The 26,695-nt window shown below is 35.8% G+C and overlaps 1 protein-coding gene across 1 annotated transcript in view; it reads right to left on the bottom strand.

Annotated features, from left to right (window-relative positions):
* The window catches only part of ANGPT1 (angiopoietin 1), a 161,300-nt gene that overhangs the window by 72,442 nt on the left and 62,163 nt on the right, over positions 1–26,695 (bottom strand). The window contains exons 2-4 of the mRNA XM_061994978.1: positions 14,843–14,998; positions 11,693–11,814; positions 1,160–1,392 (exon numbers count right to left, since the gene is read on the bottom strand). Of these exons, the coding sequence (XP_061850962.1) occupies positions 1,160–1,392; positions 11,693–11,814; positions 14,843–14,998 (511 nt within the window). The remainder of the gene's footprint in view (positions 1–1,159; positions 1,393–11,692; positions 11,815–14,842; positions 14,999–26,695) is intronic.

Consider the following 26,695-nt stretch of genomic DNA (forward strand, 5'->3'; position numbering starts at 1 on the left):
GCTTCCACACTCACTGAATGACTAATATTACTTGTACATCTACAGTTCCTCTCTAAGTTTATCCCATTTGCTCTCTCAGAAGGGTTTTGATGGCCTCTGCACAGATGGATATTATTTTATTTCTTCAGTTTTCCGCAGTATTCTTAACCCTCTGCATGTTATATAAGGCACAGCTGTTCACCTCCTTCTAACTGTTACAGCAGATATCTTTTCTCTTATATTCTCTCTTACATTTCTTCCTCCTTGTATTCTGCATGACTTTGTCTTGTTTTTTGTAGTCACTAATTTGTTCTTTCCAGTGACAAATTTCCATCCTTTACAGTGGTCTCCGGTTGAATAGTTCTACTGAAAGGAATTTCTTTCCAGAGACATTCTGCAGTCTTTTTAGCATTTGAAAATCTAAATCCCACCTGATATTTTTTCTTGGTCCCTGTAAGAAATCTGTTTTCTAAGGCAGGCAGACTTGAAGAGAATCACCCTAGAGTCTTTGTCAACCCTTTTGTCAGAGGATGTTATTCCTCCTTTTTGTGTTTGTAGTGTGCCTAATGCATCAAGGAATAAACCAAACCCAGTAATGCAAAAGGAAGAAAACTTATACTGTATTATAAATAATATCTCATTCAAGATAAAAGTTTCATCTTTTGGATTTCTATGGCAACATGAATGCCTGCATCTAAGTTCATCAACATTATAACTCATATATATGTGTAAAGTCCTGGATTACTTTCTTTAATTTAGTATCCTGTTCTCTCTATTGATTGTAAAGGAAGTCTAGAGTAAATTACATGCAGGTACTTATAAAGTTAACATCCACATTTTATTGTTTTACTTTCAGTAGAAGACAGATACTCAGAGGAACAAATGAGTATTACTAATGTGAAGTCAATGAAAATATCACATACATCAGCTATGGTCAAGGTATAATAATTCAATAACATTAAATTCTAAAAATCAAATATGGCTCGTAGTACAAGAGTCGGCCTTAACACTATCTGAACCTTATTTGATTTGAGTGTTCTCATCAGCAATTTGTTCTCAATTATAATGTCTTTTTCTTTCTGTGGATAAAGACATTAAATTCTGCCTTACCAAAAATTCAGGATTCAATTTAGAAGAAATTTACTAGTATTTCTAATGTTTTATAATGCTACTTTCTTACCTCCTTCCTTGGAACAGAGGGTGATCAGAGTGTGAACTGTATCCATCAGTTCAAGCTGCTGTTTCTGCAGGACACTGTTATTGCTCATTGCCTTGTTTAACTGCTTCTCTAGTTCCTGGATTATGTAGCTTTGCCGTGTGACCAAACTTTGTAAGTTCTCTTTTTCCTCCTTCAAAGTGTCCAGCTCCTCTTTATGCCTTTCTTCCATTTCTAAAACTCTGTGCTCAAGTAAACTAAAATGAAATAAAACAATTGTAGACATTATTTCATACCAACATATTTATTAATATAGAAAACAGAAAACAAAATTTTTCACTGTAGAATTTGATACCTATATAATTTATTTCTAAAATGTCACAGCTATTAATCCAGCCCATTGATTTTTTCTATCAAGTAGCCATACAGAAGTGACCTCTAAGGTTCCAATTTGTAATATTTGTATGCTGTACTGCTCAGAGAAAATTGCACAGAACTCTTATATCTGGTTGTCACACTCAAGTGCACAAGCATAGGGTTAGTAACCCATTTGTATATAGAAGTTCAGGTGGAAAAGCCTAAGGTAGGCAAAGGACACAGAAAAGCAGGACATTGAAGAGGACGTCATTAGTAGCATGAATAGGTCAGTAGGATAAAAGACAAAAACCAGGGGTAAACTAAAAAAGTGTTTATGAAGGTTTTAGCCACTGAATGGAAGGTAAGCATTAGAAGCTATGGAGTATTATCAAGGGATATGGTACCCACAATAAAATGCCATTTCATAGAATTCTAGAATGATAGGGATTGGAAGGGACCACTAAAGACGATCTAGTCCTATTCCCCTGCTTGACCAGGTGCGCCTAGCAGGTCACTTAGGATTGCGTCCAGGCAGGCTTTGAAAATCTCCAGGGAAGGAGACTCCACAACCTTCCTGGGCAGCCTGTGCCAGGGCTCCATCATCCTCACAGTAAAGAAGCTTTTCCTTAAGTGGAACTTTTTGACGTGGGCTGTGAAGCTGTAAAAGGAATTGTGCACCAGATGAGTGGCATCTCTTTTCACATTAAAAATAGTACTGGTTCTTGAAAAGAGTAACTCATAAGTTAGCATTTTAAGGTAGCATTTGCTTGCTTTCCTTTACATATTCCTCCTCAGCCTTTTCTAGTTCAACAAAATCTCCTCATGAAGAAAACTGTTCGGTGGTATACTGTGTGACCTATTTACTCAAATTTTTATAAATCATTTTACACATATATGGAAACACTCCTGGTTAATATTAGTTTTCTCGTGCCATTTCTGACCTGAGTTGGAAATATACCATTTGCAAAGATCAAAGGCATATCAGACTATATCTAAAAGAATAGAGGACTTGTAGACATAAAGAGAGCTAATACCTGTCAATAGTGAACACAAACTTTCTTCAGACCAGTGCTTTGATGTTGTGGTGAGAGTTTAGCAGAAGGATTTTATTACTATTAGATAAAGAAATTAATTCAGTCCCTCTGCTACTTTCTCTTCAGCAATACTTCTGTATACAGCAAAAGAGGTGTTTCTCGTGCCCATAAACCAACTGGTGGTTACAAACTTGCCAATAAACTGCTTCCTGTTCAAGTCAGTCTTAGGTTTTACTTATTTACACTCTTCTCCTATCTTTGTTTTCACTTCTGGATAATAGATCAGTGGCAAAATGCCTGCATAATTTCAGGTCACTTAACCTAACTGAAGTATGTAATAAAATCCATATGGAATTGTTTCTACTAGGTGTCATGAAGTCTTATTACAAATTATAACAATACAAATATTAAATTCGGGCCCTGGATTTGCTGTGCAAGCTAGAGTAATATAAAACTTTTTTTTTTTTAAATAAAAGAAACAAAGCAGTAAATTTCTTTTTCTGAAATGTTATAATTGTGCTAGTTATAAAGATACTGAAGAAAATATACTTTGTATATTTTGTATACACATATATTTTGTATACATGTCTAGTTCTGTGAAAACCAGAAGAATCTGGATAAAAGCAGTAAAAGATGGAAAGGGAACACTTTTTTATGAGGTCCCAAATGCAAAGAGGAACATGATATTTCACCCTAAAAGGCTCATTAATTAGTAATGAAAGCATAACACGATTCAGTGATTCTGTCATCTATCAGATGATAGAAAGTCTCAACCTGAAACTAAGTATTGATTTTGAAGCCAAACATCAAAAATTTTTTTAACATCTTATTAGACCTGTAGCTGGTTTTTTTTGTCACTTGAACTATAACATTAAACATGATGCCTTTATGTTCTGATCTTATATGGACTTTTTTGATAGTATGTACATGTAAGTCTTTGAGCTTTGTTAAAGCAGGTCAAACTAATTAGTTTAGTTAGGAAGAAGTATTTGAAAATGCTGTGTTGGAACTGGTTTTAGTCATAAAACGCAGTTAAAAAAAAAAAGTTCTATCAGAATTTTATGAGTTCTGTCCACTTTTTCACAGAAATTATTGAAATGCTCATTTTGACTTTCTAGTTTAGCTTTTTTGATAGACTATAAGGTATATCAATGCACTTTGGATAGGAACAAGGCCCTGTGAACAGTCTGTGACAGAATGAGTGCTAAATGTGGCCACATTCCAGTCTAACATCTTACAATCCATCAATGTTATATATTGTCAGTGTAAGAGAATATGCCATTCTTGAAGACAAAATATTGCTTTATCACTAAATGGTAAGTAAAGATAAATAATCTTCGTCTGTGCCCTTGTGCACAGTACATAGCATTTTCCTACTTCAACAACACCCTATCTATATTTCCACATCTAAATTATTTCCATATCTGAATTATTTCATGTAAAAGAGCCTTTAACAGCCACAATTTGTGCATTGCATTATTTGTTTCCCACCATAGCCTTCCTGGGACCATAGTAAATGAACCCATGGTGATGATAGTCTTATTTGTAGCAACACTGGCCATGTCTAGCAAGAAGGAAGAAGCTGACAATGTTTAGAGCTTCTCAGTTTGGTGTCTACAGAGACAGACAGCAAACAGATGTTTTATGGATTTGGTAGTAATACATCCTAATATTTATGAGAGGTATGTCAACAACATGTGGTGGAGAGACAGGAGTGTCATAGCATTTGATTCCTTTATGGTTTTCTACTTAGATTAAAAGTCCTGTTATTATTAACTAAAAAACTAAGCTATTTTAAGGAATGCATATGCACTTATGCAATGATCTTTCTATATCCATAAATTTACAACAGATAAGTCCTGAGGATAGGACCACTCCCTGTATTCCTGGGATAAATCCAAAATGTTTGCTATATTTTACTGAGAAACAATGAGAAACCTTTGCTCAAAGCTCCAGACAGACAAAAACAAAAACTTCACATAAATTGGGGATTTCTTCACTGCCCTGTTCCAAAAGGAAGAAATCCTTAAACATCATGAGAAAAGCTGCTCTTATGGCCTCTGACTCCAACGTGGCCAGAATTTTTCATTTGTATTGTTACATTCATATTTTTTGTAGTTCATTTAAGCCAAAAAAAAAAAAAAATCTAGAAATGTTATTTAAAAAGTCTTGAAACAGCTTGAAATGATGCAATGACTGTCTTTTTCACAGCAATTCAACTGAATACACTTCCTATAAGTTTTAAATTCCTACACATTTATTATACGTTTGAAATTCCTGTGTTTGAAAACATCGCTCACCTAGACAGATGAAGCAGTCATGGGAATGACAATGCTCACAATAAAAATAAATCATCATTCACTAGAAGCATCATATACATACACATGTATACGTACACATATGTATGTGTGGTCTTTATAACTGTAGCCCTCAATTTGGAGAAACAAATCATGCATTTGGAGAACAATGAAGTTGTGGAAAAACAAATGTTATTGTTAACATGGATATATACCGAAATTATCCATTGGACAATGACACTTTCGACTTGTTATCTAGAAGACAATTAAATGAAGAATAAATGCACACACCCTAAACACAGACAAACTTAATTTTCTTAAAAGTTAACCATGTCTCAGTGTCTAACCCTATAACCTTGGCAAGGCTAGGAGTATTTTCAGCTACACAAATGATGTGTTAATTTTGTCAGGACATAAGCCGGTGGGATGCCTCAGTGCAATTGTGTTGCATTCAGCTGATTTAGGAAAAAATCCACTGATAATGCTTGAGAGGGTAGAAGGCCCATACAGAAGTCAAAGAACAACTGCCAGTGAAAGCTTCTGTCATTTTGAAAGGTGATAAAGTAGAACATATAGAAAGCACCCTGGTAGCTCTCTGGGGAGGAAAGGAAGTCTGGTTTAGACAATCTGCCTTATAAGGTAAGTAGTTTATTCACTAATCCATTCCAGACCACAGTAGTTGAAGAGATTTTTTTTAACTTTGTTTTCAGAGGCCTCAATTTAGACATGTGAAAACAGGATATAGACCAGATCTTAGACATGGACATCTTTCACATTAAAATAATCTTTTAAAAATTCTGGATTTATTAAAAATACAGATAAAACATTTTCTTTATTGAGCTATTCAATAAATAAAGTCAAATAATGTCACACTAGAAGAAAATATTTGTCTGTATCCATGAGGTTTTCTAGTATTATGTACACATGGGAAGACAAACGGGTAGAGAATTTAAATGCTTAGAGTAAAGGAACGGTATATTCTCATTGAAGAGTATCTTTGCACTTGGTTTTACATGAGTGATATTTTCCCTATATTATTATACCCTGACTTTTCATATTTCAGTGATCTGATATTGTTCAATCAGCTCAAGAAATTGTAAAAATATGTGTCCTCATATTTCCCAAGACCAGGAAAGTAACTGGTAATTAAGCCTATTTTTTATATAATTGTTAAGATAATTCCATTAAAATCACACAAGTGAAGTGAAAAATATGGATTTGTCTTTTTAGCATATATGAAGCCTCCAAATAAATCTTTTTAGACATATTGTGTTTCCTCATCTTTCACACAATCTGGTGGAAAACCGAGAATCATTCTTCAGTTCTTTCATAGAGTACAGTAGTTCTCGTACTGAACAAGTTAATCTGGTTTGGTTGTCCACACATTCAGGATGAATTTTATGTTTAAATTTCACTTTCACTATTTATTGTGATCCAGAATTTTACTACATTTTTTCTTATTTTTTTTTCATTTGAGTAAATAAAAAATTGGTTATATACACATGTATTGAAATAAATGGCACAGAATAAGTTAAATGCAGCTGGTACACTGAGAAAAAAAGAGTGTCTCATAAAAGCACTTAAATAGGGAAATCTTTGAAGAATAAATCAAAATAGTTTTTAGAAAGTTCTTGTGGGAGAAAAAATGGCAATAGAAGAAACCACCATTTACATTATAGTGGGTGGGAACCCACAAAACTAAATTATTTATGGCATGAGAGCACTCAAGAGAAACATGATTCTGGGGCAAATGTGACTCTACTTATGCCATGGAATATCTTTCACTTCAGTGAGATAAAAAAAAAACCACCACAAACCTTGGCCACTTTCCGCAGCAGAGACAGGAAGTACAGAGAAAGGCCAAGAATAAATATATTTCTAGTCTAAAGAGCATGCATTGGTCCCCTGTTGATATGTAGTGTTCATTTTAGTTAAGGATAATATACAAGTTAGTGTAGTACATCAATGGTTACTTATTATTACTATAAGATTTTGGATTACTTTTCTCCAAAATACATTTCTTTGAAAGCAATTAAGATCATTATTTTTATTTTATATGGAGGAAATTTTAGCACAGAGAAAGAAACAATCTACCCACAGTACACCATCTGTTTTTATTATTTTTGCAATGACACTAGCTCCTTCTCTCTTTCCCACCATGGTGTAGACCTCCTGAAAAAGAAAGACCCTTTCCAAAAAAGCTTACACTCCATGTAGGCGTGGATAAAAGGATATATCTCTATTTCATTCATGTGAAAATGATGTAGAACAGGCTGAAGACAGTCCAACTGCAAATAACTACTGAACATACCCTGATGGGTAGCCTGGAAGTACTGTTGAAAGTCAAAGAAGCTAAAATCATTGGCATGTCCACAAACTTAGTATCTACTGAGCTCATCAAGATTTATCCCATAGTGAACTCAACATACATAATTGATTTCAGGATCAGGACCTACAAGGCAAACACTGTGCAGCTCTTTGTTAAGAGCAGATAAATATACAGAAGCTGATAATCCATAATTTAGTGCAAGCATAACACTCCCCTCTCCCTAATTTTATCATGTCTAAGGAAACGGTAAGAGCACCTAGACAAGGTGTGTTAGGTTCTTACTTTTTTATAAGATGAATGTTCATGTTCTTTTTCACTTATCCACATACAACTACTTCTGAAACAATTGTGTATAAATTGTACTTTTTAACATTCCTCCTGTTTTCTTCCAAAAACACAAGGCAAACCATTTTGTCACATCACAGACCATTTCATCATAATGTCAACCAAGTCAAAGGTCAATTTAAGTAAAAATTATTCGTTTACTGACATGGAGGCTTTGCACCCTGGCACATTAGTAAGATAAATAAATTCTGAATTTTAAGTATACAAGCAGCAAATAAAATTTTGTTGCTAACCAGATTGCAGCAGATATTTATATATTAAACTAATTCTTGGGTTAAACCCAAATCAAAATAGGTTTCCAAAATATGTAGAATGAAGAGCCTTCTGCACATGCCTACTCTTTCCATGGACTACAGAGTGAGTCAATATATGCAGTTTAGGCGAATTACTTAATTTTGACATGACTGAAGTCTAAATGAATCTCATACTGATTTATTTATATTTCAAATTCATCAAGTAAAATCAGTGGAGTTCAGGAATTTTCAGTGTAATCCAATTTATCCAGAATAACCTCTACTGGAATTACTGGTTATAAATCTTTGCTAGACGAAAACACATTAATTGGTTTTCACAACCGGTAGCAATAATGGTGTATTGTTTTACCAGCTTTGCAACTAGACACATTTATCAAACACACTTTTTCGTAACAGTTTGTTCTATTTTTCATCATTATCTGGTTCTTTATCTTCTTTTCCTAATAGCTCCTTGTCCACTGTGGTGTTAGTCTTCCTTGCCTATAACCCTTGGCAAGGTCTTTCTGCCTTTGTTGTAGATTGCTGTCCAGCAGCAGCACAATCACATTACCTGTTGGCAAATTGTCTGATCTTGATTTAAACAGTCCTCTAAAGCTTGTACAGTAGCTACCTTACTTGTAAAGATGTTTGCCTTGTTTTAATATCAAATGTAAATAGAGGAAACAGAAACCTCAGTCCTAGTCAGATTTACTTCACAGTTTCTAGAAGGGAACTGAGAGTGAAGTTGGGGAGCAAAAGCCCTCTCTGTCTTCCCTGCTTAAACTCGGCCATTACAGAGGCAGTACTATGAGTCTTTGGTCTCTAAAAGGGCAGCCAAGAAGGAAAAAGGCTTCATCTAGTATTGAGTACAGGTTCCCAGGCCTATTTCTCTGTGAGGAGAGGCCAGGGCTGCCTCACTTGGAAAACAGCCAGTTCCAAATTGTTCCAGCCAGCTCCCACAGACACAACACAGGGCATAGCTGAGCCCACCAGCCAAAAATGTTGCCCATCAGGGAAAGCATATTCAAGAACCTTGAATATGAACATATTCAACCCTGGCTGCAGTTACCATGAGATAGTAGGGTTCAAGATCCTGTGTGGAAGAAGCAGAACACCAATCAGGATTGTGACCCTGGATTTCAGGCAAGCTAACTTTGGCCTCTTCAAAGACTTGCTCAAAGGGATCACATGGGATAGGATTCTAGATGGTAGAAGTGCCCAAGAGACCTGGTTGATCTTCAAGTCCCACTTCCTCCAAGCCTAGGAATGTCCCAACAAGTAGAAAAGTGGGAAAAATGAGGCATGAGGACACTATGGAGAAATAAAGATCTGCTAGGACAACTCAGGGAGACAGCAGCCATCTATGAGAGGTGGAAACAGGACCTAATTTTTTGGAAAGAGTACAGGAACTTTGCCAGAGCATACAGGGGTGCAATCAGGAAGGCTAAAATCCTTTTAGAATTAAACTTGATCAGGAAGTAAAGGAAAGCAAAAAGGGTTTTTTCAGGTGCATCAGCAGCAAAAGGAACATTAGAGAGATTGTAGGCCTGCTGCTGAACACAGAGAGTGCCCTGGTCACTGAGGATGCAGAGAAGGCTGAAATACTGAATTCTTTCTTTGCTTTGGTCTTTACAGTCAAGGTCGTCTCTCAGGAAGCAAGGATAGTAGGATGGCCTGGACAGCAGAGGACTTGCACTGGGTGAATGAGGAAGAGGTTAAACACTTGTTGGGCAACTTATAAGTCAATGGGATGTGATGGGGTGCATCCAAGAGTGACGAGGGAGCTGGCTGATATGGTTGTCAAGTCTCTGTCCAGTGTTTTTGAACAATTATGGAGGACAGGTGAGGTGCCTGAGGACTGGAGAAAGGCCAATGTCACTCCAGTCTTCAAAAAGGGCAGGAAGAATGACCCAGGAAACTACAGGCCGGTCAGCCTCACCTCCATCCCTGGAAAGGTGACGGAACATCTCATTCTCAGTGTTGTTAGTAAACATATGAAGGAAAGGATCTCTCTCCTGCCAGTTGCGGGCAGCAGTATTGGAAGAAACAGATGGACTCAGTCTACTAATATGTTGCTCTGTGGCTGGTGTCACCCCCACAAGTTTGGATTTTTCTATAATGGGATGGCACCAGGCCTGCTGATATCAGATGTAATTCACCTGTCTCAAACTGGACTTGAAGGGACAGGAAAATAATATCAGGCTGTGACAAGCTGTAGGTTAGCACACCAAGGTTGAAAGGACAGAGTGCTATTGAGGGTCATCAGCCCTCTGTTCTGTGACATGCTGGCTACACTAGAGCCCACTTGAAGTCTTATGGAGATGTGCCGGAGGCTGCTGAGGTAATAGGAGCCAACAGAGAACCACCAGTCAAACACCTCTGAGGAATTAAGGGGTTTTTCTCTAAGAAGGTGACAAGGCCAACAGTCCAAATAAAGTGCCTCTACATCTATGCACACAGCATGGGCAAGAAACAGGAGAAGCTGGAAGCACCATGCTGCTAGGAAGCTATCACCTAGTGGCCATTAGTGAAACTTAGTGAAAGGAGTCTTATGACTGGAGTGCTGCTATTAATGACTACAGACTGTTGAGAAGAGACAGGGGAGGAAGGAGTGGTGTAGAGTTTGCTGTTTATATCAAGAAATAGACAGATTGTGAAGACTTGTCTGAGGAATAGCCACTAGCAGGTTGGACAAGGGGTAATGTGATGAAGCTGGAAAAGTTCAATTTAAACATAAGGAAAAACTGTTTTATTGTTAGGGGGATGGAGCCCTGGCACAGGCTGTCCAGGGAGGGTGTAGAGTCTCTTTCTCTGAAGGTCTTCAAAACCCACCTGGACATGTTCCTGTGTGACCTGATCTAGGTGGACTTGCTTCTGCAGGGGGTTTGGACTAGATGATCTCTAAAGGTCCCTTTCACCCCCTACCATGCTATGATAAAAAGGAAAGGCAAAGTGTGTTGATCTGGCCACAACCCCTATTCTTCATACCTCTGCACTGTTTGGTGTGGGAGGAAGGAGTCAGGAGTGATGCTGAGCATGAGAAGAAGGGGAGGAAGGGGAGAAAGATCTTTTAGGTTTTGTTTCTATTTCTTACTATCTTATGTTATTACTCATTAGTAATAAATGAGGCTGCTTTGCTCATGACTATAACTGGTGGGGGATGATCTCCCTGTCTTTATTTCGACCACAAGATTTTCATTGTATTTTCTTGCTATATCCCGTTGAGGAGGAGAAGTGAGAGAATGGCTGGGTGGGTGTCTGGCAGAGCAGACAAGGTCAGCCCACCACAGGTACTCTCAGATGCAGAATTGCTAAATCTAGTGACTTCAGATAATACATCACAGAGGCACCTCTCACAGAAAGAGATGTTGCTGTGTAGCACAGAAAGGGATGACACTGAAACTTCTTACTGACTCTGCTTAAATAGTTATGTGCTGCTAAATATTTTATAATTCAATTTCAACATAAATCCCAAATGGTTACCATTCAATTATTCTTTAAATGGAGCACGGCTCCAAGTATACTATATATATCCATTTCTAAGAGAGAGAGATTCTTCTACTTGTCAGATCTTTGTATTCATTAAAATTAGAAAGATTAACTACTGAAGATTTTCTAATTTTTATGCATTATTAATATTTTTCTACTTGAAAGTTATCTTTATACTTTTCAGTAACAGGAACTGTGGTCATATGACTAAATTATCATGAAGCAAACCAAGATGCATTGCACATGAAGTGGTAAAAATCAACCACATTTTTACCAAGTGGTAAAAATCATGTGTTAGAAACTACATGATAAATTCACACGTTAGCTATTTTAGCTATTTCATAAATATTAGCTGTATTTTACACTTCCCATATTTGCTTCTTTCCTTTCATCAGTTGCTTAGAACAAAGTATGCATAGACCACTTTGTGATGAACAGAGAAAGAGTGTAAGCAACCAGCTGCTCATTCTTACCTATTTTTCTCATGAATTTTCAGGATTTCATGTGTCTGTTGTAGCAGCTGTTTTTCTAGCTTGTACGTGGACAGTGAATTTTCCAGTAGTTGAATTTCAAGTCTAGATGTTTGATTTAGCACCTTAAGGATAAATTAAAAACATCATGTTTATATTGTCATGGTTATATCATAATAGTAACACAATGCAATCATTTCATTCTGATTTGGTGTTTCATCAAAAATTGTTTCTAAATCCTTTTTTAAGCTCAGCTGCTCATCTGGTGCAAATGAACTCAATCAAGCTACACTGATATGTACCAGCTGATATTCTGGCACCCTATTTATTGTAGAATAATACTAGGCCAGCAGAAAAATGAAAAGTGACTGCCAAATAAGCTTCATTTCAATGGAAAGAACAAGAGGCATGAGTCAGACGTGCATTCCTACAAAGCATGCTTAAACCAGAAGAGTGCAAGAGTATTTGGACTGAAGCCAAAGTGTTACATGGGCTGTTTTGTAAATAGAACTCCTACTTTAACTTTCCCGAGTTCTTTCTTTTGCAGCGTTGGCAAAAGTCTGGTGTCTGCTTGTGTTTTCACTATTTGCACTCTTACATAGATTTTTAAGATGAAGACTGTGATCCTAAGCATTGCTTAATACAATTGCTTTTCACTTTGGTGGTGGTTTGTATCAGTAACACAAGTGTTACTAAGTACATCAGACTGAAAGAAGCCTTTCAACTAGATGAAAGAGAATAGATCCTTTCAAACAAAAAAAACCAGTTCAAAGGTAGAAATAACAGAATGCTTTCATAAATTAAAGCAATAATATTAATTAAATTGGTTATGTTGAGCTATTGTTGTTTATGCCATACAGCTGAAGGAGTGTGTGTAAATAATTTTTGTGGATGTTTGCGCATACAACAATGAGACACAATCACTTCTGGAACTGAAAATGATGCCTCTTTAATGGAACCAATCAGTCCTTTCTTGGAAGCACGTTTATAAGCATCATCATAGGATTATATGGTAACATATCTCTCATGCATTCCTGATAGGAATTTGTTATAGAACATAAAGGCAAAAGGATGCCTTTTAAAGTCAATTCAGTGTCTTATTTTTGTTTAAAATTGCCAACATTCAGACAGCAACTTGAGTTGTTCTTTTTTAAGGGTACAGAGGTTGAAAAAGTGGGAAATTATCAATATGCAGTTGTTAAGGTTGTTCCAGATGGATACATTTGGAAGTGCCAGGACGCACCACCACAGTTTCAGAAGAACCTACAGAAATTGAAGATGTATTATGGAGGTTGGCAGGGGGTAAGAAGACAAGAGACATCAACAGATTTCCAAAGAACATAAATCTGTTGAATAGTCTACAAAATATCAGTAGGGCTTCAGGTAGAGAAGAAAGCCTAAAGGGAATCAATGGGATTTTGGATGGATCAAGCGGTGAGATTTTCAGGAATTGAAGGCTTTATCTTCGGTCCTTCAGATGCCTCCTTAGACTGATAAGAGTACTTCTTTTTACAAGAATGAGATCCTGATCTACCTTTCTCCAACTTTTATCCTACAGAGCTTCACCTCTGCTATGCAACTGGCTACCTCTATCACTGCCAAGAGCAATTTCTTTTCAATTTCTTGAGCCACCTGCACTACTTTTTTCCTGATTGATGGTAATGCCAGAGACTACTGGGACTTTCTAATATTGCTCAAAGATAGGATATGGGAAATACCATCACTGAGCTAAAAGTCAAAGCTAGTACTGCAACAAGGAAGAGCCAACCCCAGTGATATCTTGAACACCCCTTACGTTCTTCATCAATATCTGTGGAGAGAGGAAGTCATCTGCTCCTCCATGCAATTGTCAGTGATGCCTTCACCTTGAAGTGGTGCCACAAAGGAAAAGTAAGGCATTGCATGTTTGTCCTTTACCTGCTTAAAGGAGGAAACTGCAAATGAGTACTCAGCACTTACCCCTAGGTAGGTCTTCTGGACTATGAAAATAATTTCTACACCTTTTTTTTTTTTCTTTACTGAACATATGAAACTACAGTACATAGGTCTTTGTCTCTTATATCTCCATTTATATATTCTGTTGTTACTGAATTAAACATTTTCTCCAACATTTTGGGTCATTTGAGATGGCAACATTTATAAGTGAATAATGATTATTTGTTATTATTAGTGAATAATAGTTAACATGTATGAAAAAGAATGCAGGGAACCTATATAAGACTGTATCTGTCTTTCATAACTACTGTTACTTCTCTGTGTACTGTAATGTAATTATGTAAAAACTTGGTAATGATATTGTAAACATCAGTAAGGATGTTTGAACAGAAAATATGATCCTTCAAGAAGTGTATATGCTACTAAAACAAACCAGATAAATATAGTACTTTAATTTCTCTGTTTTAAATAACAAATGCCATGCAGCTAGGAATATACGACATGCTACAAAGATCAAGAAGTCAGCAAAAATGAGGAACAAAATCTTAAACTGATAAAAGAATTCAAATGGGAAAAGTAGTTCATTTCTTTGCAACAAGCCCAGTATTAAATTATACTCTGTGTTACGACAATAATAAGTTCTTGTCACTTCAATCACAACCATGATTTAGGAATCATATGTAAATGGCTCTTAAATTCATGTGAGGTTATACAATTTCACAGTAATAACAAAGACATAGTGTTTTGTAAAAAGAAGCTAATGCTTGTCCCTCTCTATTTAAAAGCTGCAGACATACACCAATCTTCAAACAGCTGGAAATATCTTGCAGAGAATAAACAAACTTTCTTGTAATTGTAAAGAGGCAAATAACAATGGAAATCAAAGGCTCTGTTTTAGACTGAAACTTGTTATTTAGCTTGACATTTGTATCATTCAAAGTTGGTCACTGGGCTGTTTATTTGAAGTCAAGCACTGAGTTTGTTTCCTGGACAGTCCTGCCTGCCTTACACACACAGAGCTAAATACATGAGCTAAATGAACTCAAAAGAGACACATAACAAGGGTCAGTCATCACAACTGTTAGCACCAAGAAAAGGTGTGTATGTTTCTTGGAGCCCTGTGTTGAAATGTTTTGCATGGTGGTGTATTAGAAAGGAAAGACGATGGGAAAAGTTCTCTGCAATTAAAAGCTTTTAAAAACCACTCTGGGAACATACCTGAGTTTCAACATCCGTGAGTTTTCTTGTCTGCTCTGCAGTCTGGCTGAGGAGGCTGGTCCCTATCTCAAGCATGGTGGCAGTGTGGTTCTGCACAGCATTCTGCTGCAGCTGCACCATCTCCGATTTCATGTTTTCCACAATGTAGTTCTCAAGCTGTAAAAGAGAAAAGGTTGTAGATGAGATATTTTTACCTGTGTAGGCATTCTGGTGACAATCAAGGTGCATAGCTGGCATTCTTGACAAAAAGGAGAAAATTCAACATTTTCAGGAGGAGACCAAGTCTCAGTTGACTGTGTGATTGTTGGAGTAGGAACCTAACTATCTGGGTAGGCCTTTCCAGTCACCGACTCCCAATGTTTTTTCCAAGTATCACAGCCCTGCCTGCCTCCATCTGTGTTGAGGTTGCAGTGAGTATTTGTGGTAGAAATATCATGAAAGCTCCAAAATGAACCTCTAAATGAACAAATCACACCACAGGGAAACACCACGTCTCACTTAAACATTACAACTTACATGTGAGTACTTCCTAGAAGATACACTACCTTCATGGGATTGTTGCTATCACACTAATTCAGCAATACAAATTTTTACTGGGTTAGAGCCCCAGAAATAGTTTCATAAACTCAACAATGAATGCAGCTTAGTTCAGGTGCCCTCAAAAATCCTAAAGTAATGGACACAGTCATGCCAATAAAAGACAGAAGCTCTTGTTAAAGAAAAAAAGAATAAAAAAGTTGTTTTGCTCTGTTACTTTTGTTATCTTCATATTGTTTGGCTTACATTTGCACCCTGTTTTAACAGAATCTGAATTAAGATCCCATAAATAAACTGAGTACCTCAGAAAGGGGAGTATTTTTTGTTTCGGGTTGTTGTAGTTAACAAGTCATTACATTCTATCTGCCACAGCAGACCAGAAACCCAGGACCGGTTTACAATAGGATGAGATTGTGTCTTACTTGTACAAGCATTAGTCTGGCATTTTTCTTGATGTGCTCCATAAAATGTTAACATACTTTCAATACCTTCCACTGAAATCAGCTGGAGTCCAGACAATATACAGTGAGTGAAGATTCGATCCTCAGTTTCATTTGGGATCATCGTAGTTTTTATGGTTAGCTGATTCCAGACTTAGGTAACCACCATTTTAATTACATTCAATATTTTTTATCATGTTTAATAACTTTAATCACATTGGACCTGTTTCTGCAGCAATAAGTATGCTTCACTGTGAAAAAATAAGCTGCACATCTGAACAACTAAGAACCAGATGGAGTTGATTTAAAGACTGAAGAAAGGAGCAGGAGTGAAATGATATACAATGTGATTAATAAGAAGGGCTGCTTTCATCTTGCCAATAGCATACCGTTGCTTAGGGGTAACTACTGTTCAGTGTTCAAATGAGCCACATCAGTTGAGCTCACAAAAGGTTTATTACCAATTTTATCATTTATGTGCATCTCCTACTAGTTTATAAACATTTTTACAGAGAGGGAACACTGCCGCAATGTAAAATACTTTCTGGATAAGACAGTTGGTGGTGGCTTGTTTAACCCCATTTGGAGGAGCACTTGATAACCATGATGGTCAAAACCAAAGAGAATGGCCTAAAATTTAAGACAAGAAAAATATTTTCTTGAATTGTCAGGTAACCAACCTGGTCTGGAAATCTGCAGACTGTTCTAGGTGGTGGGGAACATTTATTTTTGAATAAATATTAAAATGAGATTTATCAGAGAAAGAAACCTGTTTATTGCAAAACAATGTCTCAATGGGTGACACCATTTTCTACTCCCAGTGTTAGTTTGCTACTTTGTTTTAGTTTACTACTGTAAGATAAATGTTACAAATAGTAAACTAGTTCAAGGGAGATTTTGCAGATCCGTCACATTTCGACACCATGCCTTTATGTTCAGAATTGCTTTGCCTCTATTCATCTTTCATAGGAGATAACGTATTTTTAGGCACCGATTGCTTCTTATTTTCTAATCAGTAATTTTTTATTTTTCATACTATCCCTTAGTTATAAATAATCCCTATGAAAATGTCCCACAGACTGATAGTTGTCCTTCTCCATATTCAGATCCAGGTACTAGACCACCCGAACAAGAAATTAAAAGGTCAAATTCCGAGACCTTTTACCTCCTAATGAAACACAGGGCTCTCAAGTCATGGTACCGTCCTTGATGAGGTACCAGCATATACGTTATCCTCACATGTCCTTTCTTTCCAGATAAGAACATTGAAAGTCTATAGTATGACTGTGCAATGCTTGATTTGCTGATATGCAGCTTTCTGAAACTGTCTTTCTGTACGTATCTTTGAAAACCCATGCAAAAATATGGTAGCCACACTTGTTACACATCAGTAATTAATATTTTCACATATCAGTTAAAAGAAACACAGATGGAATGTAAATATAAAAAGATAAAAATATGTGTTTTAATTTACTAATTTTTTCCTATTATTTTTCTCACATTAGAGAAGGGATTGCATTTGAAAGATCTAACTGCATCTGTGTGGAGCCACAGCACGTTTTTACTAAGAACACAGGCATTGATTGAGGCATATTGGATAACTTGTACTTTATTGTAGTCTAACACATTCCCTATGGTATCTAGTCTTGAGCAATTGCCCTTGGTTACTCACCCCTAAAACAGCCTCTATTTGAATCTCAGACTGAGATTCTGAATCTCATTATAATGGCAAAGCTGATTTTTCTGTTTCACAATTGCTCATTGAAAGCTTTTGTAAATATTTTGTATTCAGTACAGGCCATAACAATTTCTGTGAGCACACCTCAGGAGTATCATGAGCTATTCACTCAGGCAGAGGAAGGTAGAAGAAGGACTGAAATAATGTAGAAGTTCTGTTATATTAATTTCCCTTTCTTCTTTACCCACTTCTTTCAGTTTGCTCAGTAGATTTATTGGTTGCAATCCTGGCCCTGCTAAAATCAATGGCAACATTCCCACTGATTTCAATAAGCCAAGATTTCAGTTATTATTTTTATTACAGGAAACCAACATTTACCAAGTTCATTATTGCCAAGCACTGAGTTTTATCTGAAGCCTTTGGAGACATTGTGTTGAATTTACTGAATCTTAGACTGAGCTTTCTTTGTGGTTAGTTAAGAAGAATAGTATCTATTTAACAAGTGAAAAAGGGATCCTTACAGGGTGGCCTCGTAGAAAATGTGGCACCTAGTCACAGAAGTAAATTCAAGAATATTTAGGGGTTTAAGTAATTTTTAGAACCTCTTCATCCTATAATTAAGTTAAATGTCAGAAGATTCAGTGTTATTGTTTAATAAACATTCCAGAGGATTATGCTTTAAAATATTTAGCTTTTTCTGGACAATGTCTATAGAATAATCTTCATAGTAATCACACAAACTCTAATAGAACTGTTTAAATGAAAGCTGTAACTTAAGGTCTAAGTAAATTACAATGGTTTGTGGCAGATGGCTTATAAATAAAATAAAAGCTTTTGCTTTTACTTTGATCAAGTAACTTTGAACCCATGTAGTTATATGTTAAGGACTGCTGTGGCATCCAGCTGACATCAGGTTTTCACACAGTGCCTTAGAACAGCGGTGCAATTTGAAGTAATAGTAGACTTCTATCCCTTTCCTGCCATATAATGTACATCATTTTGCATAATGGAAAGTCTGTGTACCTGAAGAGGTACTAGTAATACTATACCCCTGGAACCAATGAAAGTTCATTTCTTTATTTGTTCTTCTGTTTGAGGTTGAATCATACCTCTCCACACAGACAAACTGCCTTGGGGAATGAAATATAAAAGTGACATTTGATATAATACGTATTTTATAAACACGCAAACAGTTTTAGCGGGAGTAAGCTAAAAGAAGTTGAAATTTTGAATTTCTTTGACTTTTGCAGAAGAGGGAGTTAGGAAGGAGCACTGAGAAAAGTGATTGTATTTATGTATTGAAAAGGCCAACATTGCGTTTATTTTTAAAAAGATGTAATATCTTCTACAAGGCATTTGTCAATGAGAAAAGACTGATAAAATGACAAATTTACAATGATGCAGCCTTGTCTTATAGATCCAAAAAGTAGACACCAACCAGAATATATCCTTCCACTATTTCTGGAAGTGGAACTCAACATTTTTGTCTATAATTAATAGACACAATTCAATTGCTCTCATGAAAAATGGGTGGTTGACTATGCATGTTTGTTTTATAGCCTGTGTAAGATGTGTGTATATATATATATATATATATAAACTGTTAACATATCCTGATATGTATGGATATGCTCACAGATATAAATAACCACTTCTCATTTTTTTAGCATGTGACCAGTTAAACAGTAGCTGCTTTCTCAGCACAGAGACCAAACAAAGTTCAGTTCAACTCCAGCTGACCAATATTGAAATTTCTAATCCAGGTGACTTCCAATATATGAATGACACTTGCCTTATGGTGCTCGAGCTTGGGTTTATAGCAACTTTCAGTTCAATAGAAGTTGTCTATGAATGTAGAAGAATATTTTATATAGTTAAAAAATAAATAACACACCTCCCACACCCCACCATCCCCAGATTTTCCTCTTCAGATAGACAAAAAGATGACAAGACATCTTGTTGTCAGAAGATATTAGGGATAACAGATGTAACATGTTCCAAAACATGTGAAGTAATCTTTCTGCTGGATTCAACATCACTATAGTGTCTGCAGGAAGTTTGTTTCTATGTCTGATTGTTCCAAATCAAGAAACATACACATTATTTTCAGAGCATGTGAAGAAGACAGAGTGGTCATAGTTCTGGAAAACTGAAAGGAAAGTTTATCTTAATAAATTTAATCTTAATAAAATAAAAATAACAAGAAAATAACTGTCTAGAAGGACAGAAAATGGCAAAGAGTTTTCCACATCCATGAAGCTGCAGTGAATGAAATGGAATCCTTATATATTATAAGAAACGTTTTGTAACAATACAGGTAATAAAATAATGATAGGGAACTTGTGGGAAAACTGTGAAAACTCCGTCACTGGATTTCTTTAAAGAATAGTTTAGGTAAAGATCGAGCAGATTATGTAGCATTTTATAGTTCTTTCTAGTTCTATCGTTTCTCTCTACTTTACTTCAGACCTGAGCTCACATACTCAGTATCTGGAATAAAATAATAAAAGCAACATTGGACTGAGAGAGGTTTGAAACTCTTCTCCTATTGAAACTTCTAGAATGAAAAAGAGAAGTCTCATGAATCAAAAACACAGTCAAAGAAAACCAAACCCACATATACTGATATACATAAGAGAAGCAGTTCTGTAGAAACCAAATCATCAAAATGAGGAAAGCTGCTGAGAATGTTTCTGAATGTATGAATCCAACCCACAGTAGGGATAAAGTCAGCAGAACCATTTCAGAAACTATTGAATGAACCAGCTCTACAATTGTAAAATAACAGCAAATTATTGTACTCAATTTACTTCTAGTACGCTGCTTTAGAAACTACAGTCTCTGAAAATCAACCAATTTGTGGATAATTGAGCTTGGGTCAGTGGTGGCTTGGCATATCTGTTATTCAGTAAAGTACATAAAAAGTAATAGGCCATAATAGACAATAATCATGGAAGAATATACTGTGTTGCATCCCACTGGAATTTTTTGAAATTGAAAGCAAAAATAATTTTATTAAGCACCGTGCTTTAATATGAAAAGAAATAGTCCTTACTACATCAGTCAAGACAAGATTTGAAGAACACAATGTTCTTTGTTTCAAGATATCAAGACTTCTCCAGTTAGTTTTACCCAAAAGCGTAATACTCAGTATATGGGTACTATGTGGAAACAAGAAGGTTAAGTTTCTTTCTCACAAAGTATCTGGCATATCAAAGACAATGTATTGACTTAGGACAAGTATTGATTGTACTGGCCTATGATAATTCAGTCTGATCTTTCTACTAAGGTATCTTCAAGAAACATTTCCAATTTGTTTTCAAAGGTTTATATTACTCTAAAAGCTTACTTGTAGACTAAACCTCAAAAGTCTGTATAAATTTGTCATTTCAAATGTAACTAACTACAATTATTACAAAAGCATACATACGACTCTGAGTCAATTTCAATTACTTTTTTATGACTGTTAGACCTCTCAATTTTTTAACCTTAAGTCTTAAAAAAGTCAATAAGTAGCATAACTGAGAATCATATCAAATGTTATTTAATGATCCCATAAGGAAGCTACTAATAACAAGTAAATCATAACAATATGTTCTCATTTTCTACCTATTAGTAATATTTCTGGTTCAAAGAATTATCTAGTTCAATGTCAACCTTTACAAATTTTATTACAGTGTCAACCACATTTTTCTTTCTTGATCTAACTTTCCAAACCACTTAATTCTATAAACTAAATTCATTTGATTATACAGTTGACTGCAAACATGGACCATCCACAATACACACTGAAGGAGAAGGCATAATTGTAAAAAAGGCAATCTTACCCTAAACAAATTAACATCTGCAGGGGTTTTTCAAAAAAAATATTTTGCTGTTAAAGTGTGGAATTAATCAGTTTTCTTTGGCAAAGATACTTTTGATGACGGGTACTTTTCAGAATGACTAATATTGAAATAACTTCTGTGAAGAAGGATATTTCGACATGTTCATTCCTAGAGGATGGACATATGACTTAAAATGAATTTCACTGAAACATCTCCTCATTACATTACACATGGTTCTTGAAAAAATATAATCTTAAACTGCATAAACAGCTCTGGTTGCTGTGTTTCACTGCCAGCTTATACCTAAACTTTCAGTGAACCTGGGAAGCTGTAGTATAGTTTGGAATCTATACATAACTTTAAATTTGTGTTATAGGAGGGAGTATAATGTTTCTAAATTGTGTTATTTAATCTATTTTTATTCTACTTGATTTCTTACACTCATCACTATGGCATATGAGTGTATTGTTGGTACTCTGTGTATGAAAACACTTTTCCAAGAAATGTGAAATTGAGACTCAGCTACTTTACATTCTAGTCTTTGCACAAGATTCTTTCTATAGTGCCTTATATAAATACCTCAGAACAGGAATCTCTTCATTCATTACCATGAGCTCTGCTTTAGTGCTTAAGTTCTGTCTTAGGTCCTCATTAACGAAGAAATCAAATCCTTTTCATGAGCATTTGGCTGTCTTTCCCGTGTAAAATGCAACTTCCTTAGAGACTACCTTTCTGCCCTTCATCAGCATGTGATAAAATGTCTCAAAGTCAGCTGGAGACCCAAGACACTGTATGATGGTGACTGCCAATAATCTACAGTCTTAATTTATGATGTTTTTTGAAAGCATAAATGGGAAGTTTAGATACACTGAAACCACTGAAAGTTCTGCAATTTCAAGTATACATGGGGCTCCAGGAATGCAAAGGCAACCCGTGGGCCATCAAATAACTTCCCCACTGTTCCAGACATTTACTTATTTTTAACTTCAGCCGAGAGATACCAAAATATCCACTCCCTGCATCCCACCAGTCTTAAAACACTCAGCAGATCTCATGACCTAAGCACTGTGTATTCACGTCCTCCATGTGTGTGCTTCTATCATTAATCACCTAGTGGAGAGTGAAACTGAAAGTGATGTCATAACTTTTGCTAGATGACAGGGAATAATGTACACTTCCTAAAGTTTTAGTGTTACCAGAAATGTAAATCTTATTATGTACTTCCCACCTGTGATGTCTATGATATTTAACAGGCACATGGTAAGGCGTGAACCACAGTAGAGCTTTGCCAAAACCAGTTGAAGTGCAGGGCCAGTCATCCTGTAGCCATGTTTAACATTTATACACTAACTTAACCTCAAATCACAGGGAAAAAACAAAGCAGAATTAATCTGTAACAACAGTATGGTAAATGGCCTGTTCTAGCGCAGAATATGCTCCCAACTTGTGACCTTAGTGAAGCCTTTGACAAGCTAGAGCACCTAAGTAGCCAAAGTGTTTGTAAGCAGATAAGATCCCTGACTTCAACATGTCTTATTCATTAAAAAATGTTTTAAAGAATCTCATCTACACTACATAGAATGATAATATTTTATCAAGAGCCCTGTTTTTTTCCCCTCTTTTCCCTTGCCTAATAATGGCAAATATTTTTTTATTTTGCTTTATGTCTTGTATTCAGCATTTAGCTTTAACATTATGATTCCCGTCTTCTTATCCACTGGTGCCTAATAGAGCAAAGAACAAAGCCTCCATATGCCGTAAAATCCATTCCCCCGTGGAAAACAGGGAGGTAGAGGCCTGAAGTCTGCTGAACTACTTTAGTCTATCAGCAATTAGTCCTTGACAAGGGTTTATATAATCTCACACAAAGTATTTATGTGCATAGATTTACATGAGTGTATATATGATAACTTCCCTAAATTATGGCTTATCATGTAGATAGACAGTAATGTTCATTTGTGTCCTATAAAGTTTGGCTATATTTATGTTTCTTATCTTTTATTACAATAATCTCAGCACAAGTCGTTGTTCTGGGTACATGACAGTATTTACCTTAGTTTTACTAGCAACATTAAAAAATTGTATTGATACATCTCTGCTGGAATTGCTTTATAATCTAAAGGCACGAATAAATGAAATTTCCAGCAATATCTGTAGCAGTAAACCAAGAACATCAGTTTCCCATAGCATTAAAAAGAGTTAACTACTAGTACAAAATCTAACACCTTTTCTTTCCATTCTTGAAATTCTATACACATCCATTATTCTCTAAGTGTGTCCAGACAGTCCTATAATTTTCAGCATTGTGATGAATGTATAACTCTGCGTACTGGGGAGATGGTCCTGCCAAAATATATAGAGCCCCAGAAAATATTATTTCTTCCTTTGCTGATGGATCTGACAGCTGTAATACATGTTAAATAGTTAATTATAATACATAAATAAGTCTTGTCAAATAATCTTTTCCAATAATTATTAAAATGAGTAACATGCATGAAAATCTCAGATTGACTCTGTCACATATTCAATATACATGTACATATATTTACATATGTACATACATGTATGTATGCGTGCATGTATAAAACAAGGATGAGTTCATTCCACTAAATTGATGATATGATATGATAAAATATCAGGTTATCATTAGGTTGCAGAAAAGATCATGAACTTACTTAGATGGAATTGCCTTCATTTATCCGAAATGTCATAGTTCAAGATATATATCCTTTTAAGGCTTTAATAATTGTATAAAAAGATAAGGTCTTTTTTATAGGAAATATGAGAGTAGACAAACTTTACAAAGACAATTGTGGTCCCTCCTTCCATTACTTTGCCCTGGAGATTTTGAAAGTGAGTAACCATAGACTTCCTTAAAGTAAACATGCTAATACTAACACCTTCCTCCCGTGTTGCTGGAGTGAGAATGAGGATATAATTGTGAGGATCAATTCCTTGCCCCAAGTTTACTTCTTGAATGCTGCAGCCTTTGAACAAGAAATGTAAAACTGTAATTTTCTCTAGAGAGTCCATATAGCAGGAATAAATATTGTGTCCATTAGGTGCTAAAGGAGTAACCATACTGGAGCTATGATGCAATGATGAGGAGTAAAATCAGACCTTTTTGAAACTAGCACTGAGCACAATATCAGTAGTGGTGATAAGAAAAGTGGGTTGACAACCTCTTCTGTTACTCTAATTCTGTGGAATAAAAACCAGTCCAAATTTGTTTAAATTTAGGGAAAATCTGAAAATTTAAATCTTTCAGAGACATTCTTAAGTCACTGTAAAGAGGAGACAAATGTAAAGGAATGATGGAAGAATCTCCCTCCTAAGGCCTTGCACGAGCAACATTTTTCCCTTTTTGTTTTTTTTTCTCTAGGACCTGGCAAGAATATTCATCCCTACTTCACTTTATCATAATCATAACTTCCTGGAAGTCAATGTTGTTGCAAGGCATTCTTTTGTATGTCATCAGATCACAAGCTAAAGTAGAGAAGCTTTCAGCCTTCATTTTCATATCTGCTAACTCATTGTCAGTAGTTTATCGTTCTACAGCTGATGTACAGTTCCTATTGCTGTTGTTAAGAAACACAGGACAAACAAATTCGTAGACAAACAATTATTATGTATGTGCATAAACACATATAGAACAACAGATGTAGCAAATCACAGAGAGAGGAAGAGGAGCATTTATTAGAAATTGGTTGCTAGACAAAGAGATAGGCAGTTTGCATGCAGCAATTTGTAAATATGTCTGGCTTTACGAGGGAAAACAGAAGCCACCAGGCATGTATTCACAATGCTTAATGATCAAGTTAAAAACAATTAGACACAAATGGTTTGAGATTCTTGTATACTCAATACAGATTCAAAGACTTATGCCAGAAGTGACATAGCATGGTTTTAATTCTTTCTTAATAGAAAGAAATTGTTTAAATATCTTTGATGTATCCTTTGGACAATCTAAGTATGAGCATCTTCCCAATGATCCCAGGTGTACTGGTACCCTTGGCTGCTCCCACATTCCCAGCAAGGCAGCAGGATAGCTGTCAGGCCCAGTCTCTCTCTGATTAAGTTGCTACTTCTGTTTGCAAATTTCCATGGTGTCCCTGTGCCCAAAGTGATAACAATCAGTTACTTCCAATTTGTAATCCAGTAACCATGTACTGGCCCTTGCCCTGACAGAGTTTCACAGTTCAGAAAAATAAAGTGACAATCTTTCTGGCATGATTAATGTAGTGAAAACACAGAGCAATGAGTCAAAGGTGAGACACACCAGTTATTTATGTCTGTCCTTTACTCAGTTCTTATTTGCATTCTTAGTATTTGTCATTGGTTTTGCTTTCTCAATCTTCCTTCTACAATCCTTTTAATTTTACAATAAATCCCAAGTAGGTCATGTATAGCTATAGGACTAATGTTTTCTTGCCAAATAAAACCACATTCAGAAGAGTCGTTTTGTAATAACCCAGAAGCATTTACAATGTAATAAAAATACATTGAATAAACCAACATATCAGAATAACAGGACTATTAAATAAAAGGAAAATATCCCAAACCTTTAAACCATGCTGTAACTCTCCAGAATCAGAGATGACCAGGGCCCTAAATTAAATACAGATATTCCTAAACTTTCAAGTATTCAGATTCAGGATTTTGGTTCAATCTTATTTTCTTAATGATAGTCATGTGGTACCATTTTTCTCCCTCAGGGGTAAGGAAAAATATCTGTGGTATTGGCTTTGCAGTTGCTGTACATAAATGCAGACTTTCAGGTCATTAGTTTAGCTACAAGTGAAGAACATACAAGAATTAGGATAACATTTCTCATAATTATAGCTATTTAATCAAAAGAATTGACACTAATACTGTTCACATTTATCACACTTGTACCATAATAGTAGAGAATAAAGTATTAATGAATCTTTAGGAAAGTTTGTCAGATATTTCACTAAGTTGTAGGTCACAATTATTTTAACAGTTCCACATTATACCTATTAACTAGTGAAAACATTCATGCTCTGTAGTCAGAACAGTATAGCATAGCAATTTCTTCAGTACCAAAAACAGATGAAAAATCTTGTCAAATGCTAAAACAACATTCTGTTTGTGACTAATCACACTCATATTTGTTGCTCACAGAGGACTCAAGGAAGCTATAGCAATTACTGCAAAGCACATTTGAACCCTGTTCCCATCTGCAGAGCCATATGCCCTGAGCACTGAAAATCTAAATCTAATTCATGGGAAAAAAAATAAAAGTCATGATTAAAGGTTCCAAGATAGGTATAGATGTTCTCTTTTTCAGGATACAGGTTTTCCATCCCTGATATTGATGCTGATGAAAACAATACTGACTTCATGCCGT

This window comes from Colius striatus, chromosome 4 (assembly GCF_028858725.1).
Source record: "Colius striatus isolate bColStr4 chromosome 4, bColStr4.1.hap1, whole genome shotgun sequence".
NCBI lineage: Eukaryota > Metazoa > Chordata > Aves > Coliiformes > Coliidae > Colius > Colius striatus.